Source organism: Musa acuminata, chromosome BXJ2-6, assembly GCF_036884655.1.
Source record: "Musa acuminata AAA Group cultivar baxijiao chromosome BXJ2-6, Cavendish_Baxijiao_AAA, whole genome shotgun sequence".
Taxonomy (NCBI): Eukaryota; Viridiplantae; Streptophyta; class Magnoliopsida; order Zingiberales; family Musaceae; genus Musa; species Musa acuminata.
This window is the reverse complement of record NC_088343.1, coordinates 893,154-908,120: the sequence shown is the minus strand read 5'-3', so window position 1 is coordinate 908,120 and position 14,967 is coordinate 893,154. Positions and strand designations below refer to the sequence as shown.

The 14,967-nt window shown below is 41.0% G+C and overlaps 2 protein-coding genes across 5 annotated transcripts; one reads left to right on the top strand and one right to left on the bottom strand.

Moving 5' to 3' along the window:
- Nucleotides 1-306: 306 nt before the first annotated feature.
- LOC135614102 (galactolipase DONGLE, chloroplastic-like) lies at nt 307-3,072 on the top strand. The gene has a single exon (XM_065111128.1). It carries the CDS (start codon nt 1,684-1,686, stop codon nt 3,004-3,006), a length of 1,323 nt encoding a protein of 440 aa, XP_064967200.1. The 5' UTR covers nt 307-1,683; the 3' UTR covers nt 3,007-3,072.
- A 5,851-nt stretch (nt 3,073-8,923) lies between these two features.
- Nucleotides 8,924-14,134, bottom strand: LOC135582956 (OVARIAN TUMOR DOMAIN-containing deubiquitinating enzyme 4-like). 4 transcript variants are annotated; one of them, XM_065111123.1, is made up of 6 exons: nt 13,944-14,134; nt 11,675-11,796; nt 11,310-11,350; nt 10,034-10,132; nt 9,780-9,944; nt 8,924-9,303 (listed from the first exon to the last, which is right to left on the bottom strand). In XM_065111123.1, exons 1-6 carry the CDS (start codon nt 13,996-13,998, stop codon nt 9,288-9,290), a joined length of 498 nt encoding a protein of 165 aa, XP_064967195.1. In that variant the 5' UTR covers nt 13,999-14,134; the 3' UTR covers nt 8,924-9,287. The 4 variants fall into 4 exon arrangements, with proteins under 4 accessions (XP_064967195.1, XP_064967197.1, XP_064967198.1 ...); XM_065111125.1 differs by having other exon boundaries at nt 13,974-14,134; XM_065111126.1 differs by lacking the exon at nt 13,944-14,134 and adding an exon at nt 13,730-13,876.
- Between the last annotated feature and the right edge of the window lie 833 nt (nt 14,135-14,967).

Sequence of the window (14,967 nt, the reverse complement as noted above, 5' to 3'; positions counted from 1 at the left end):
CAGCTGATGTTTCATACGAAGAACTCTAGTTAATGGTGGCTAACAAAGCCTTAATTATGTGATTATTTTTCCATTTGAATCCATCTTTAATCATAGTTAAAATGGTTGGATGAATAAAAATATGATTTCTAGTTTTTTTTTTTTTTATAATCTCTCGATCATGATGACATCACGAAAGCTCCTTGATGATGTAAAGACCTGGAGTTTCTGATTCTGATTGCCTGTCCACGTTAGAATTTGTGAGAGAAGGTCGGCATGGCATCAGCTGTTAGAACTCCAAAAAAGTTGTTCATGGTTCGAGGTAGCTTCATGCACACATTCGAGTCAACCACGGAAAGCCAAAACTTGCAACTCTCTTAAGCAGTTGTTAGTCTTCCAATTGGCAGAGAGTTGCCCCACGTGGTGATGGCGTTGCCACAAGTCTGGAAGCCACGCATCTTTAAGACCTCAAACAGCTCCTTTTTGGAGGCTAAAGATATCTCCTTCCTACCTCCATCTTTCTGAGGCCACGCATCTTTTAAGGTTGGGTCGCTGCAAAAGAAATGGCGGCTGTGGTCAGAAGAAGAGAACAAAAAGGGCTTTTGTATGGCACGTAGCCAAAGACGGATGATGGGATTCTGGGCTAAATGCAATGTAAGGAGACAACCAAGCCATTGGGGCTGTAAACCTAATTCAACGGGCAGACTAAGAAGGGGATAAAGATATCATCAGTCAAGGGCTGCTGCTGAACGATGGTGGGAGGGAGCAATCCATTTGAATGCACAAACTGGATTTCTAGTGAAAGGCTTAGCTGATCATATTCAGTGAGATCTCATTCATACTCTGCAAAGTCAATGATCTGATAAAATTCCTTTTTTTATCTATCAGTTAGGCTAGACAAATATTTTTTTTTTTGAAATTTACATTGATCCTCCCAATCTATATTAAGTAAATCAGATGCCTCACTATCAAGCTAATATTTTTAAGTATAATTTTTGTATTTTTTTTTTTTTTTGAATAAGACTTTTGAATCCTAAATCCAAGAGAAAGTGAGTCTGGCTACATATTATTATGCTTCTTCTTCTTTTTCTTTTCTTTTCTTTTTCGAAATGGACAAATTTTTTTTTATATATTTTTAATTTTGGTTGGCCTTTTTATACTTTTATGATGTCACAATGCGTGAGATCGACATTAAAACATACTCTTTCAAATCTTGTTCTTTTAGTTTCCGAAGAAATAATGTTACGTGTAGGAACAAGAGACTCTTTTGCTGCTGTTGAAGTGAGTTAGAGAGAGAGAGAAAGAGGCAAAGAGAGAGTTCTATAAACGTAAGGGAGAGGAAAAGAAATAAAGAGAGAGAGGCAAAGAGAACTTTTTGATGTTCTCAATTAACCTCTTTTGATGGTATCTATAAAAAAAATTCAAAAGGTTTTCTGGTATGGTTGGTAGAAGGTTATATATTACGTGCCATGATGTTCTCACTCGGAGACCATTCATCTTCGTCGTCTGTTTCTTTTCTGACTCTGCACCGCCGCTTCATCTTTCAAGCATTTTCCGGCCGCGATTCCAAGCCATCCAATCTACCCATTGAACAATCAACGACACTTTAGAAAATTAACCCCAGTCAACACCCATGCGCTTCACCTGTTTGTGTGTATATAATCCCCCGGCACCGCCCCCTCGTTGCTGTTTGTGTTTTTGCCCATGGCTTCTTCTTCCTCCTCCACTCTCTCCGTGCCCAACTATCCGGCCACTTCGCTTAAAACTCGTCCATGCGGCCAGCGCCAGGGCATGTCCCTCCTCGCCCCGCAGGGCCCGCCTTTGGCCGCCCCGGTGCTCCACTCGCGCCCGGTAAGGACGCCCGAGGCCATCGGCGGCCTCGCCAGCGTGTGGAGGAAGATCCATGGCGCCGACGACTGGACCGGCCTCGTCGACCCACTCAGCCCGCTGCTGCGCGAGGCGATCGTCCGCTACGGGGAGCTCGTCGCCGCGTGCTACAAGGCGTTCGACGTCGACCCCACCTCCCCCCGCCACCTCAACTGCAAGTACGGAAAGCGCCGCATGCTGCGGGAGGTCGGGCTGGGCTCCTCCGGCTACGAGATCACCAAGTACGTGTACGCGACGCCGGGCGTCGGAGTCCCCATGCAGGCCGGCGTCCGCTGCGGCCGGTGGATCGGCTACGTCGCCGTGTCCTCCGACGACGACGCGCGGCGGCTCGGCAGGCGCGACGTGCTCGTGAGCTTCCGCGGCACCGTAACCGCCACCGAGTGGATCGCCAACCTCATGAGCACGCTGACGCCGGCCAACCTCGACCCCCACGACCCCCGGCGCGACGTGAAGGTCGAGTCGGGCTTCCTCAGCCTCTACACCTCCGCCGACGCCACCTCCAGGTTCGGCCCCGGCAGCTGCCGAGAGCAGCTGCTCCACGAAGTCTCCCGCCTCATCGACAAGCACAAGGGCGAGGAGATGAGCATCACAGTGGCCGGGCACAGCATGGGGAGCGCCCTCGCGCTGCTCTTCGGGTACGACCTCGCCGAGCTCGGCCTCAACCGGCTCCGCCTCCTCCGGCGAGAGATACCCATCGCGGTGTACTCCTTCGGCGGGCCAAGGGTCGGCAACACCAGCTTCAAGAAGCGGATCGAGGTGCTCGGGGTGAAGGTGCTGCGGGTGGTGAACGTCCGCGATCCGGTCACCAAGCTGCCGGGGCTGCTTCTGAACGAGAACTGGAAGGCCTTCGGGGGTAGCTTCGAGCTGCCATGGAGCTGCTCCTGCTACGCTCATGTAGGAGTCGAGCTGGAGCTCGACTTCTTCGAGATGCAGAACCCTGCGTGCGTCCATGACCTGGAGACCTACATAGGCTTGCTGAAGCGCCCCAAGGTGGTACAAGTCCACAAGGAGGGTATGGATCTGCTGGCCAAGGCAAGGATGCTGCTGAGGAAGAAGACGAATAAGAAACTTCCGGGATGGCCATGGCCAGATGCAGCAAGGCAGGTGGGTAATCTGGCACAGTCTCTGAGACTGATCTGAGGAGAAGCTCACACATCACTCATCGTTTTTTCGCTTCCATGGTGGGTTGGGAGTTATCTGCATTTTATTCTTTGCAATTGATGATTATAATTGTTTCAGTCTCTTTATGTATTCTTGAAGTTGTAAATGATGACATTTATAATTCATTTTTTATGTATTCTTTAAGTTCTTTCAAGGATTGATGTTCTTAATTACGACAACAAATACATAATGTGAGACGATATGAAAGGAGGCATTGACTTGTGTGCTTCAAGTAGATTCTGGTAATACCAAAAGAGACGATGTCGAACTCTTTCAATGGATAAATCAATGGCCGGTGGAGAAATATTGGAGTCCTTTTTGCTGCATGCAGTAAGCATCATCGGAGACTGATGTTCCATGCCGTGAGTCTTTGCACATCCTTGACGTTGACTTTTATTTGTAAGCTTAGTCAACTATGGGACAAAGTTGATCTAATAATATGATACTTCTTTTCCTATCATAAAGCTACCATCACAATCTTGGGGAAGAGAAGTCAATGTTGAGCTTGCATTTCAACTAATATGAAATCTACCAACAACTTATGTTGTGTTCTTATTTTGTTAGGTGTAGAAAGTGAATTAAATACCATAATAATAGCATTTTAATTCTACAACCCCGATTTGGTTGTCATAAAATGGGAAATCTATGACCCTATTAAATTAGTACTAATGCACTATATTTTAGCAGTCCATACATATCATGCTAAGTAAGAAGATGTATCTCCAATTCATTAAAGGAAATATGTACTGAAATTTATCTACTTGTATGGAAAATTAATATACCCATCACTTTCTTGTGCAACTCAATAAAATAATAGAATAGGTATTATTATATCAAGAAGAAAAATAATATTTATTAGATTAACAGGCTATGTAAAATGCAACTAGTTCTTGATAGTCACTGATGATTTAGTAGATTTTTAGGCAAGAATTATCAATAGTTACACTAATTATTGGTTTTGACATATATTTTAAGCTTAGTAAATTTAAGTGTTTAAGATGAATCGGTGATCGGCCTCGTTTATGTTAATACTCGTTTGAGATCAATCTATAATTTGACTCATCCATAAAATTAAGGAAAAAACATTCATATATAAGATGAAGAATAAAATAACATTAAAAAAAATAATCCATAAACCTAAATATTAAGAGAGTCGGATAATATATATTTATTTTAATCATAATTTGACGAGCTCAAGTTTTAGATTAAATTTGTATCCAACCTCCAAATTGATCTCAACTTGTCCAATCTAAAATCTCAACACTTGTCTTCTTCCCTGTTAATTAATTAATTATTTTCTCAAAATATTTTGATCTTGCATTAATATGTTATATATTTTCTCTACAAGTTAAAGCATTTGATCTTTTCTTAATTAGAACAGGCTAAGCTGCACATCCATTAGAATCTAAGGCTATGTTTTTGGATGATAGGAGGACCACAAGAACCTTCGCTGTTCCCTCTACTTGGATTGATTTTTGTATGCATCAACTACTACCCTTCCTTTTGATCCATTCCATCACAAACAATATTCAATTCACCTTGCACAGACTCCCTAAAGATCCCAAGAAGGTATAGGTGAGCAAAAAAGAATCAAATAAGCATCATTCTTCAAAGCAAAGCTTTGTCTGAACCTATCCAACATGTACTGAAACTTACTGATGACATGATGAGTGGGACTTCCACCATGCTCATGCACAGAGGACCACAGTATGAACTCTGACATGTTCTTCATCAACCAACTAAAGGTGAGAGTTACTGTATGTATGAGAAATCAGTCAGTTATTGCATAGATTTCATGCTTGATGAGTCACATCAAGCTTAATCTAAGAGGCCTTGCCACAGTAGTTTGAGTAAAATTTCCACATCAAGTTGAAGATAAAAGCAAAACGACAAAAGATCAAATGCAAGCAAAGGAAAGAGAGCAAAAGAAGCTCATCAAAGTTACAAGAGTCAGGATGAGAAAGGACAAGTACTCTTCATTTCAACAGGATTACCAATTACCACTCAAAATCAGGAGACAAAACAGTGTTGTTCGTGGCCAACTTCCTTAAAATATTCATGTTTCTTTTTTTCTTGAACTGAAATCAAAGGGGTACATAATAACCAAGTCAAAGTTTGAGAAGTGTACATGATCTCTGTCCTTCTTATGAAGAAAGAAATCAGAATCTTATACGACAATCTCTTTTTCACACTTGACAGAATGATTTTTAAGGATCTGTGTTTAATAGGATGACTCTTCATCTATGTGAGACCTAAACATCTTGATCATATTTTTTTTCGTTTTTATTATTGGATCGATACAAATTGTCATTCTCGGTTAGTACGAACTAACGATTTAAACTTATTTGTGTTTGTGTCATATCTATCAATGCCCCACTAAAAGAGTCAAATGCCTCTTCGCACTCATGGTGAGTGTCATCTAATAAATCATTAAGAAATTATCCATTATGGGATAGAGTAAAATTTATCCTTTATGATGTTCCCAAAAACCATATCCTTTGGCTCTTATAGGATGTTAATTTCTATACTCTTCAGTCAACACATGAGACTAAATATACTTATTAGTACATCTAGTAAAACAATTAAGGCCTCTTGAGCCTTATAATGTATAATATCTAATTAGTCATCATTTGTTTTCATTAGTGCGAGTTCTCGAACCTAAAAAAAATTATTCATTCTGGGATGGGACCCCCACACCCTCACACATTAGAAAACTCTTAATTTTTACAAGAATTTTCTTCCACTACTCCGTAATCGATATGTTACTAAATATGTTTATTAGCACCCCTAGTAGAGAGCTCAAGCCTCTTGGACCATATCAGTGTGACCCCATAATGAATTGTCCATTATAATATGGCATATTCCGGTACCATCCCCGCGGCAATAGTCAACAGCCACGTCAGCGCCAACGTAGAGCTTCAGGGTTGATATGGTGCATTGCGTCGACGTAATACCTTGGCCTTAGATAGAACAACCGCTTGTTCCTATGCTGTCCGAGGCCATACGAGAAGATGTCGCATAGCACAAAGCCGCTCCGAAAAGCTCGGAACGGATCCGTGCAAGTCGGTCAGTGCTCGCTCAGGAGGTACAAGTTGGTCGCCCGAGGAGTCGACCACTATTAACATATCACATACGATCGATCCTCATTCACAGTATAAAAGCCAACCCCCTTATCGGCATCAATGGATGACCTCGATCGAGCATTCAACTCCCTCTTCACTCAACACTAACTTAACCTTTGGAGGGGTCGAGTCGAAAAATCTCCCTCCCAACCTTGGCCTGTGTGCAAGAGTCTGGCGACAAAGAAGTAGGCCATTCGGTAAGGGATAAGACCACACTCGGGAGACGAGACTTAAACTTAACCTGACCCGACGCTCACTTCCATCACCCGACCATCCACATGGGCAACTTTGTGTATCTGGGATTGAACCGAGCCATGCTGACACCTTGGCCATGGCGTAAAGGTTCACTAACATTTTGGCACTAAAAGGAGGGCCCGATGTCACGAGAGCACCCCCAACCGAGCAAGCTTGGAGAGTGCCCTGGAGAAGAGCCACCTCGACTCACCCGACCTTTGAGTTTGGAGGGCAACTCCCACTTTCTCTGAGCCAATAAGAGAATACCTCAACCACAACCCCAAGTCATTATTGGTAGATGTTCAATCATCCTAGGTCGTCGCCTCTCGGGACCATCATGGGGCAGCCTGCTGTCTCAGTCGAGGCGTTCCTCAACCTCACCCACTAGGTGTAAGCATTAGTTGGGATAATGCAGATCATTGTACCCCTCATACCTCAGCTAGCTTAGCAGATGGTTCTCCCCCCACGGTCATCGCCCGTGATCCAACCTATGCTCATCACTATACCTTACAATGTTATCCCAGTCGACCAGCCACCTCTAGCTCTAAATGCCCACCACCCAACTGGGGAGCAATCGGGACACCTGAGGCCAATGGCAGAGCACAACATCCTTGTGCCCAAACGCGCTACCTCGACCTTCCCGAAGCCAACACCCTATCATCCGACTCGGCAGACGACTCATTTCGAGCCCATTTACGGTTGGTGAATCGGCACCTGAATGAGGTTCAAAGGGAATTCCATAAATCCAAGGAGAAGCTCAAGGAAAGTACCTTGATTGGGTCCCCCTTTGCCCAAGAAATTCAAGACAAGCCTATCCCCCTCAACTTTCACCTCCCGACGTTGGAGGTCTATGATGGTGGCTCCGATCCAATAGAGCACATTGCCACCTTTCGGGTCCAGATGGCCCTATACGGCACTTTCAACGCCTTGATGTGTCGGGTATTTCTTACCACCCTTTGAGGCCCGGTTCAGATGTGGTACAACTGATTGAGGCCGTCCTCGGTCTCGTCTTTTGATCAGCTTATAAGGGAACTCGAGCATCACTTCTTAGATAGCGCGTGACCTAAACCGTCTGCGACCGTGCTCCTCGGGCTAAGGCGGAAGGAGGATGAATCCCTCTCCTTCTTTGTTGCCTGCTTCACTATTGAGATCCGAGAGGTTCCAGATGCCCACCCTTCTTTGGTTATATAGGTATTCTTGATGGGCCTATGACCTTCAAGGTTCTTTTGGTCACGGGTCAAGAGACCACTAGTGACCATTTCTAAGATGCTCCAACATGTTAACCAGTATGTTGCTGTAGAGGCACTAGTAGCAAGAAAGCATGATGAGTCGCACAAAAGGCCCGGTAGGAGCTACCCATATCAGCAGATCGGGGAGAGAAGAAGGCCCGCCACGACGAGGCCGGAAGTAGATGAGCCCAAGGTGTGAGATAATAAGAAGAAGAAGAAGAAGAAGAAGAAGAAGAAGAAGAAGAAGAAGAAGAAGGGGATTGCTACATCGGAGCATGTGCCCGAGTCGTGTACCTCGGCCAAACATTACCCGAGTCATGCACCTCAATCAAACATTGCCCGAGTCATGCACCTTGGCCAAATAGTGCCCGAATGGTATACCTCGGCCAAACAGTGTCCGAGTTGTGCACCTCAGCCAAATAGTGCTCGAGTCATGCACCTCGGCCAAATAGTGCCCAAGCCATGCACCTCGGCCAATCCCAGCATGATAGCCAACCCAACCAGCAAAAGGCACCAAGCCATGCCCCGAGCCTCTCCACAAGGAACCCGAGGCTAGGGCATATTTTGGTACCACCCCCGCAACACAAAAAGCAGCTTCGGAAAGGTCGGAACGATGCCGTGTGGCGTGGATCCGTATAGGTCGATTAGCTCAACAGGAGGTATAACCCGACTCGACGCTCGCTTCCACCACCCGAGCATCCGCGTTGGCAACCTTGCATATCCGAGATTGGACTGAGCCATGCTGACACTTCGACCATGGCATAAAGGTTCACTAACACATTCTAAGATAGGCCTCGCACAATTGGACCTCTTAAGGATGAACCATAAAGATATATTTGATGATAGAGATAACTCTTGGCTCCTTTGAAATTTTAGTTCCTCTACTCTTCACTTGATGTGGCACTAAATAAATTATAACTATTTTGTCTTGTTAGAATAAATTATAACTAAACTTGTCACTAAGTGAAATATCTAGAAATAGAATTACTCAAAATACAAACCAATACTGAGCCATCGTGAATCTTCTAGAAAATGTTGAAGTCAGAAGATCACAAAACCAAATAACATGATATGAGTATAATCTTATCTTATTTTTCTAACTAAATGCAAGATTAGAATTAGAAAACCTAATAACATCTGATTTTTAGGATATGGAAAAAAATGAAAAATCTCAAATATTTTGTAGCAGAAATTAAAGTCCTTTCTTTTTTCTTTTTTATTTGTGTAAATGTGGGATACATTTTGCCTCCTCTGAAATCATTGTTTGGTTCAAGAACAAATAAATATGGAATATTTAGAGCACATCAAATGTACGACTTCAGCTCAATTATTGTATTCAGCAATATTGAAATTGAGGTGTTTATGGAACCAATTGATCAGAATACATTTGCTTCATAGTATGTATTAAGGGAACAGGAACACATATGCATCAGAGGTGTCAACTCATTTATACTTGATGATGAACATATACTATGAATTGATGATCATGATATCATGGACTTGGAACTCAATAAGCTGTGTCATCATATACCCAAGGAGGATGGTTGACATTTGATGTTGTTGACAGTTGATTTCTTGAGGTTAAGATGATACGTTTCTTAGCTCTAAAATGATTCTTCATGTAAGAACATCAAGTAATCTGAAACCTTGTGGATCTTGTTTTCTATGCAATGCTTCAACTTTTCATGTACCTGCAAAAATCCCAAAACATTTTAACAATAAGCTCTCAATTTCAATTAAGAAGGAAAAAAGAAAATAAAAATGATTTTAAACATATCACACAATGTAGAGTTCGAAATTAATCCATAAGCTCCTCAAATTTATGCCGTAGACATCTTTAATATATAGATAATTCTTTGTTTGATCTATTTATTTTATTTTTAATTAATAGAATGGGTTTGTATTGCCTAGAAACAATATTCCACTGCTTTCATAAAATTGAGCATTAGATGAAGCTAATGATACATATTAAATTGCTAGAATTGCTTCATCATCATCATTGTGATCAATTAGCAAATAACATATTGCATGAAGGAAGAATGATAGCATCATGTTACTATTGGGGCTCTATTCTTCCAAGAGGCATCTGCAATGAACCAAAAAGTGACCCTAAGGATGTGAAGAAAAGTAATGGCTCAGCATAGCATCAAATGAGAGTTGTTCATACCATTTTGACTTTGTTTTGGTGAGAGGCATTTGCAATGCGTCATAGTGTCCATATCCATGATAGAGAACTCTAATTGGATTCTCCTTTCCATACTCTTGACCATACTCTGCTATTATCTTGAGGCCATCGGAGCTGTCGGTAGACATGTAAACAGTGATTGGCATCCTGCAAGAACGTACATTTCATGTGGATTACTTTGAAGCTGTGAAATAATTAGGAAGCTTTGTTATGATCTGTGCATTTGGGTTACTAACCTAAGAACATGAGAACACATGAGCAGCTCAGGCTCACCACCCCATGCTTGAGGCTTTCTGATCTGCTTCACATATGTATCAAAGTCACCTTCAAGAAACCTGTATGTACCAAATAATTGATGAACTATTTGAAGGTTATTGATAAAGACAAGCTCTTAGATGTGTTGAGAGAATATTTATGTTGTGAGAGATTAGAAAGAGAACTAAATATATAGATAAAGAATGAAAGAGGCGGTTGACATATATTATATTTGGTCTTCGACTTAATGAGCTTTTGATATTATGTATGTTAACTCTGATTAGTTTGATTCAAGCTCCATTAGCAATATATCATTGTTAACTGACAGCAGATAAGATTTTCCCAAAGGAAATCTTTCTACTATGTTGAGGAAAATCCTTTATTCTGTTGAGGAAAATCCTCCCTCCTAATCTGTATAATGTATAAATAGGAGAGGGACAGCTTAATACATTTAAGCTTCTTCACTTCTTCAATAAAACTTCTTTAATAAAGTTTATTCAATAATTTTTCTTATCTTTTATTTTTTTCAATAATGATATAAAGCCGAGGCTAGAAAAAGATGAGCGAGTCAAAAAAAAAAAAAAGGAAAAAAAGAGTTAGATGTTAGTCGCAGCCAGGTGAAAAAGAAAATGAGTCTAAACCGCAGTTAGACTTACCCTTACAAATAAGAAAGAGATGTGTGAGAGATTAATAAGATGACTAAAGAACACTCCCACATTGATAAGGATTGAAAAAGTCGGATAATATATATTATGTTTGTCCCATAATTTAATAATTTTAAGCTTTTAGGTCACAGATCTCATATATATTAATATTAACCAGCATTTGATTATAACACTCTCAACAAGATGATGCTCATAGAATCAGTACGATGATATGAAATTATGAACAATCTCCTGTCTTCTAATGAAATTGATTTTGATGGTAAATTGTAATCAATAGTACTGTTTTGCTCATTTCATACATTTAACACAACATCAAGTTTCAAACATCTGGATGACCTAAAATGAATTCTCTAACTGCTAGAATCTACAAACTAATTAATAAAATATATGTTGGAGAATAAGATCTTTCTCATGAAACTACATCAAAATAAGTAAGTTGGTCATGCAGTGTTACATAGTAGAATCCCATTCTGAATCTACATAGTTTCATCTTGCAAGGAAATTATTCTGATACTATTTAAGGATGAGAGCAGTTGATGAAATTACAGAATCAGCTGAAGGAGATAATAGAAAGATACCAAAAACTACTCACCACTCTGTATCTGTTCTTCTCCTGATGAATTCATCTGCCACCTGATACAACCAACAGTTTTCATCAACAGTGTTTCATGTGTAGATATGCACTTTGTTTTTGAAAACTACAAACACTATCGACGATACAAAATTACAAATACTTCATGTGTAGCCGATTCCAGATAGTTAGGATATTATGATTTCTTCTTCTTGTTATACGAACATAATTGATTTAAGATATTGAATGTGTAGGATTGGAAATGCAAGTAACAGTGACCAAGAAACATTAACTAGAAATGTCATCCAGATGTTTTTGACATGTATGATATAGGAGTTGCTAATGAAGGGACCATGGTCTTATTGAGGTAAGGATTGGTTTATTACTTTTGATCTCAGCTCATCTGCAAGTTCTTTCTGAATACTTTCACTTGGACTTGGTTTCCCTGCTCTCAGGCAAGCACCATGAACCACAGATCTGAACAAGCATCTACCATCACCAGGTATTCCTGAAACAAGATTATTTTTTCAAACATTATGGAAGAAAATTTTCTTGAAAGTGAATCATCACAGCAAAGTAACATTCTGATCCATTTCATGATCTAAAATAAGGGAAATAAAGAAACATAATGTTCTTTGTGAAAGTGAATGCAAATGTTTATATGCATGACAATGAAAAGAAGCAAATCATTACATAAACCAAGGAAAATGATAGCCAAATCTAAATAAAAAGAACTTGAAGCAGATAAAAAAAAGGGAAAATGTTTTTGAGTTTCAGTATTGAATTGAACTGCACAAGCACTAGAATTATGTCTATCACTAATCTCAAAAAAAGGAAACTATTCAATTTCCATGCCGATTTTGCTTCATCAATAAAACGTAGTCTTTCCAGAAGTTTCCATCAAAATAAGTAAAAACGAAAAGAAACATACATAAAGCAAAACAATTCAAAGAAAAAACTTGTTGCACATTGTTCATAGAGGTTGTATGGTGTTAATATCTTTAGACTAGTACTGCATACAAGCATAATATATATGACACTACAATATAGAAAACAAGCATTAAATCTCACCAACATTCAAGAACCAATTATATCAAGTTGAACACAGTTCAGGTTCACATTTTTACATATATCAAGATTAAATGATGAAACCACTCCCTTCTTTAAGGCCGTATGAATCATAATGCCTTTTCAAGCACATTCAATTTTGGAAGTAAAAATAGAAAGCAAGTAGAAAAGATCCAGTGTTATGGAGTGTCAAACCCAATTAGTGAGACATCATTCTTCTTGTTTACATTTCATAATAAGCAGTGAAGGATGAATTTATACTCTACAAAGAAGCTCAAATGCATCGAAATTAGCGAGATTTCCCTAGACTCTCTAGATACAACTAACGACGACCGTGCATGAAACTCTCTCCGATACAAGGTCTGCGAAGGATCAATATACACAGTCTTATTTTAAATCGGGACTAGGACCCTAATCTCTCATGTTGCAAAGGAGTAATATTACTATTGTACTAAGTTCCACCCTCAATATGAGAAAGATATGATGTGAAAAATCTATAAATGAAAAAGAACTACAAAAATTATGTGAAGAATACATTTATAATTAATCAAACCTCACCAACACTGACTACAACTGGATCTTTGAACCAATATGGTAACCAATCCATTTCATAAATTTGATCCAAATTAACTCATTATCTCCAGATAAAAGCCTCCAAGAGAACAGAATGCTTGTAGAACAACATTTATTCATTTTGGCCATAACATATTCAATTTTCCATGATTAATATAGAGTTTGCAACCTTCTAGACCTCCACAATTTCAGCATCCTTTTGCAGTCTATCTTCATATCACTGACCATAACATTGAAACCAAAAGCTTCCAAATTGCAGAAAGACAGGGGTATACTTTTTTCTACAAAGGGAAGCCATTTCTTCTTGTGCTTAAAATAGTCTCATCTTCCATCATCTTCATGTCCTACTTGTCATATCATATGCTTCACGAAACAAGGAAAAAGTAAGGTGTTGTTGATAGGTTACACACGTACTAGTAATTTCCTCTGATCAATTAGAGTAGCTAATACCCAATATATCTAATTCTATGCTGCAAACTGTTTCATCTACTCAGTCAGAGACAAGTGATGCGTATTGTCCTTTCATGCGATAGATCAGTATGATCATTCCCTTCAACTAATAAACCCTCTCTTTTTTGACATCAGAATCATTTTCATTACAATTCTTTCTTTCCTGAACACAAGAAGAAGATGAATACGAAGATAACAGAGGGGTAAAGCACCACATCTGCTACTGCAAAGTCAGACACAAGAAATATGAATAGCTAATTCATTCATCTCCATGAATTCAAGAACAGAGTAATCTACTGCGCCAAACAAGATAAAGGCTTGCAATGCAACAGAGACAACATGATACAAACCCAAGCCACTTTCCATCCGCACCATCAGCAGAAGAAGAAGAAGAAGAACAACAACAACATCAAAAGCTTAACGAAGGTGAATGACAAGAAGTAGAAATACTATGTGAAATTTTCCGCCAAAGAAAAGAATCAAAGTGATGATGGCTTGCTGACAAAGGAAGCAAGAAAGCTTGAGCCAGAGGAAAGCTAGCTCGGATCAGAATAAACAACATACGAATGGATCGCAGCTGGGGCAGATGGTTACCGGTCGTGCTCTCTGAACCCGACATGGATTGCAGAGCACGGCAGGCAGGCAGGCAGGCATGAATTGGTGGAGGGAGAGGGGCAACTCCTCCGAGCTGCGCAGGAGAAGGGAGGCTTGGGAGAGGGGAGGGGGGGGAGCTACCTCACAAGAGGAAAGGTGAGGAATCCATGGAATGATGCTTGTGCCAGTGGACTGCAGCGCAGAAAGAGTGGAGCAAAGGGGAGGAATCGAATTCGATGCCTCTCCTTTACATCCTTCTTGTTTTACCTCCTTCCTTTCTCTCTCTCTCTCTCTCTCTCTCTCTCTCTCTCTCTCTCTCCTCCTCGTGTGCAGCTCTTACGAATAGCGTAGCTAAAGGATTCGCTTTGCATGGTTTCATTATATCGGACGGTCATTCTCAATGAGTTTACTTTCATTATATGTCTTTTACAGAAACAAAAAGAAATGATCAGCTGATGGATGTTTTCTCGGATCTTCTAAAATCTCCATCACGAATACATAACCTGTATAGATAAATTGGCCGATCATATGAACAAAGTAAAACCCATCCCCACCAAAATAATACAAATAAAACAAATATATGAAAAGAAGTGTAAAGAATGGACTAAGCTGACCACATCATCCTTCCGACCCCCGGCAATAACACAAACAGCTTTGCCGTCCGCAGATGAGCTGCACCCGATACTGCACTCTCCTGCTACGACGGCGGAGGTGGGGTAGCCTTCAGGTGCGTGGCGTCGAGAGAGGCGCCTGCCTCGGCCCGGCTCAGCTTCACCGGGCACTTGCGCGCCCCGATGTAGTCGGGGCTGTGGGTGCAGGCAGACGGACCCGACGGCACGACCGGCCCCTTGGGGAGAGCCTGCAGCAGCTGTAGCGCCCACCGGCTCGTGGGACTCGGCAAAGGCCGGGTCTCGGCAGCCGGTAGGAGCAGCTGCCACGGCAGCAGCATCAGAAGGATTGATGAACTGCAGAGAAAACGAGACACGGTGGTCGG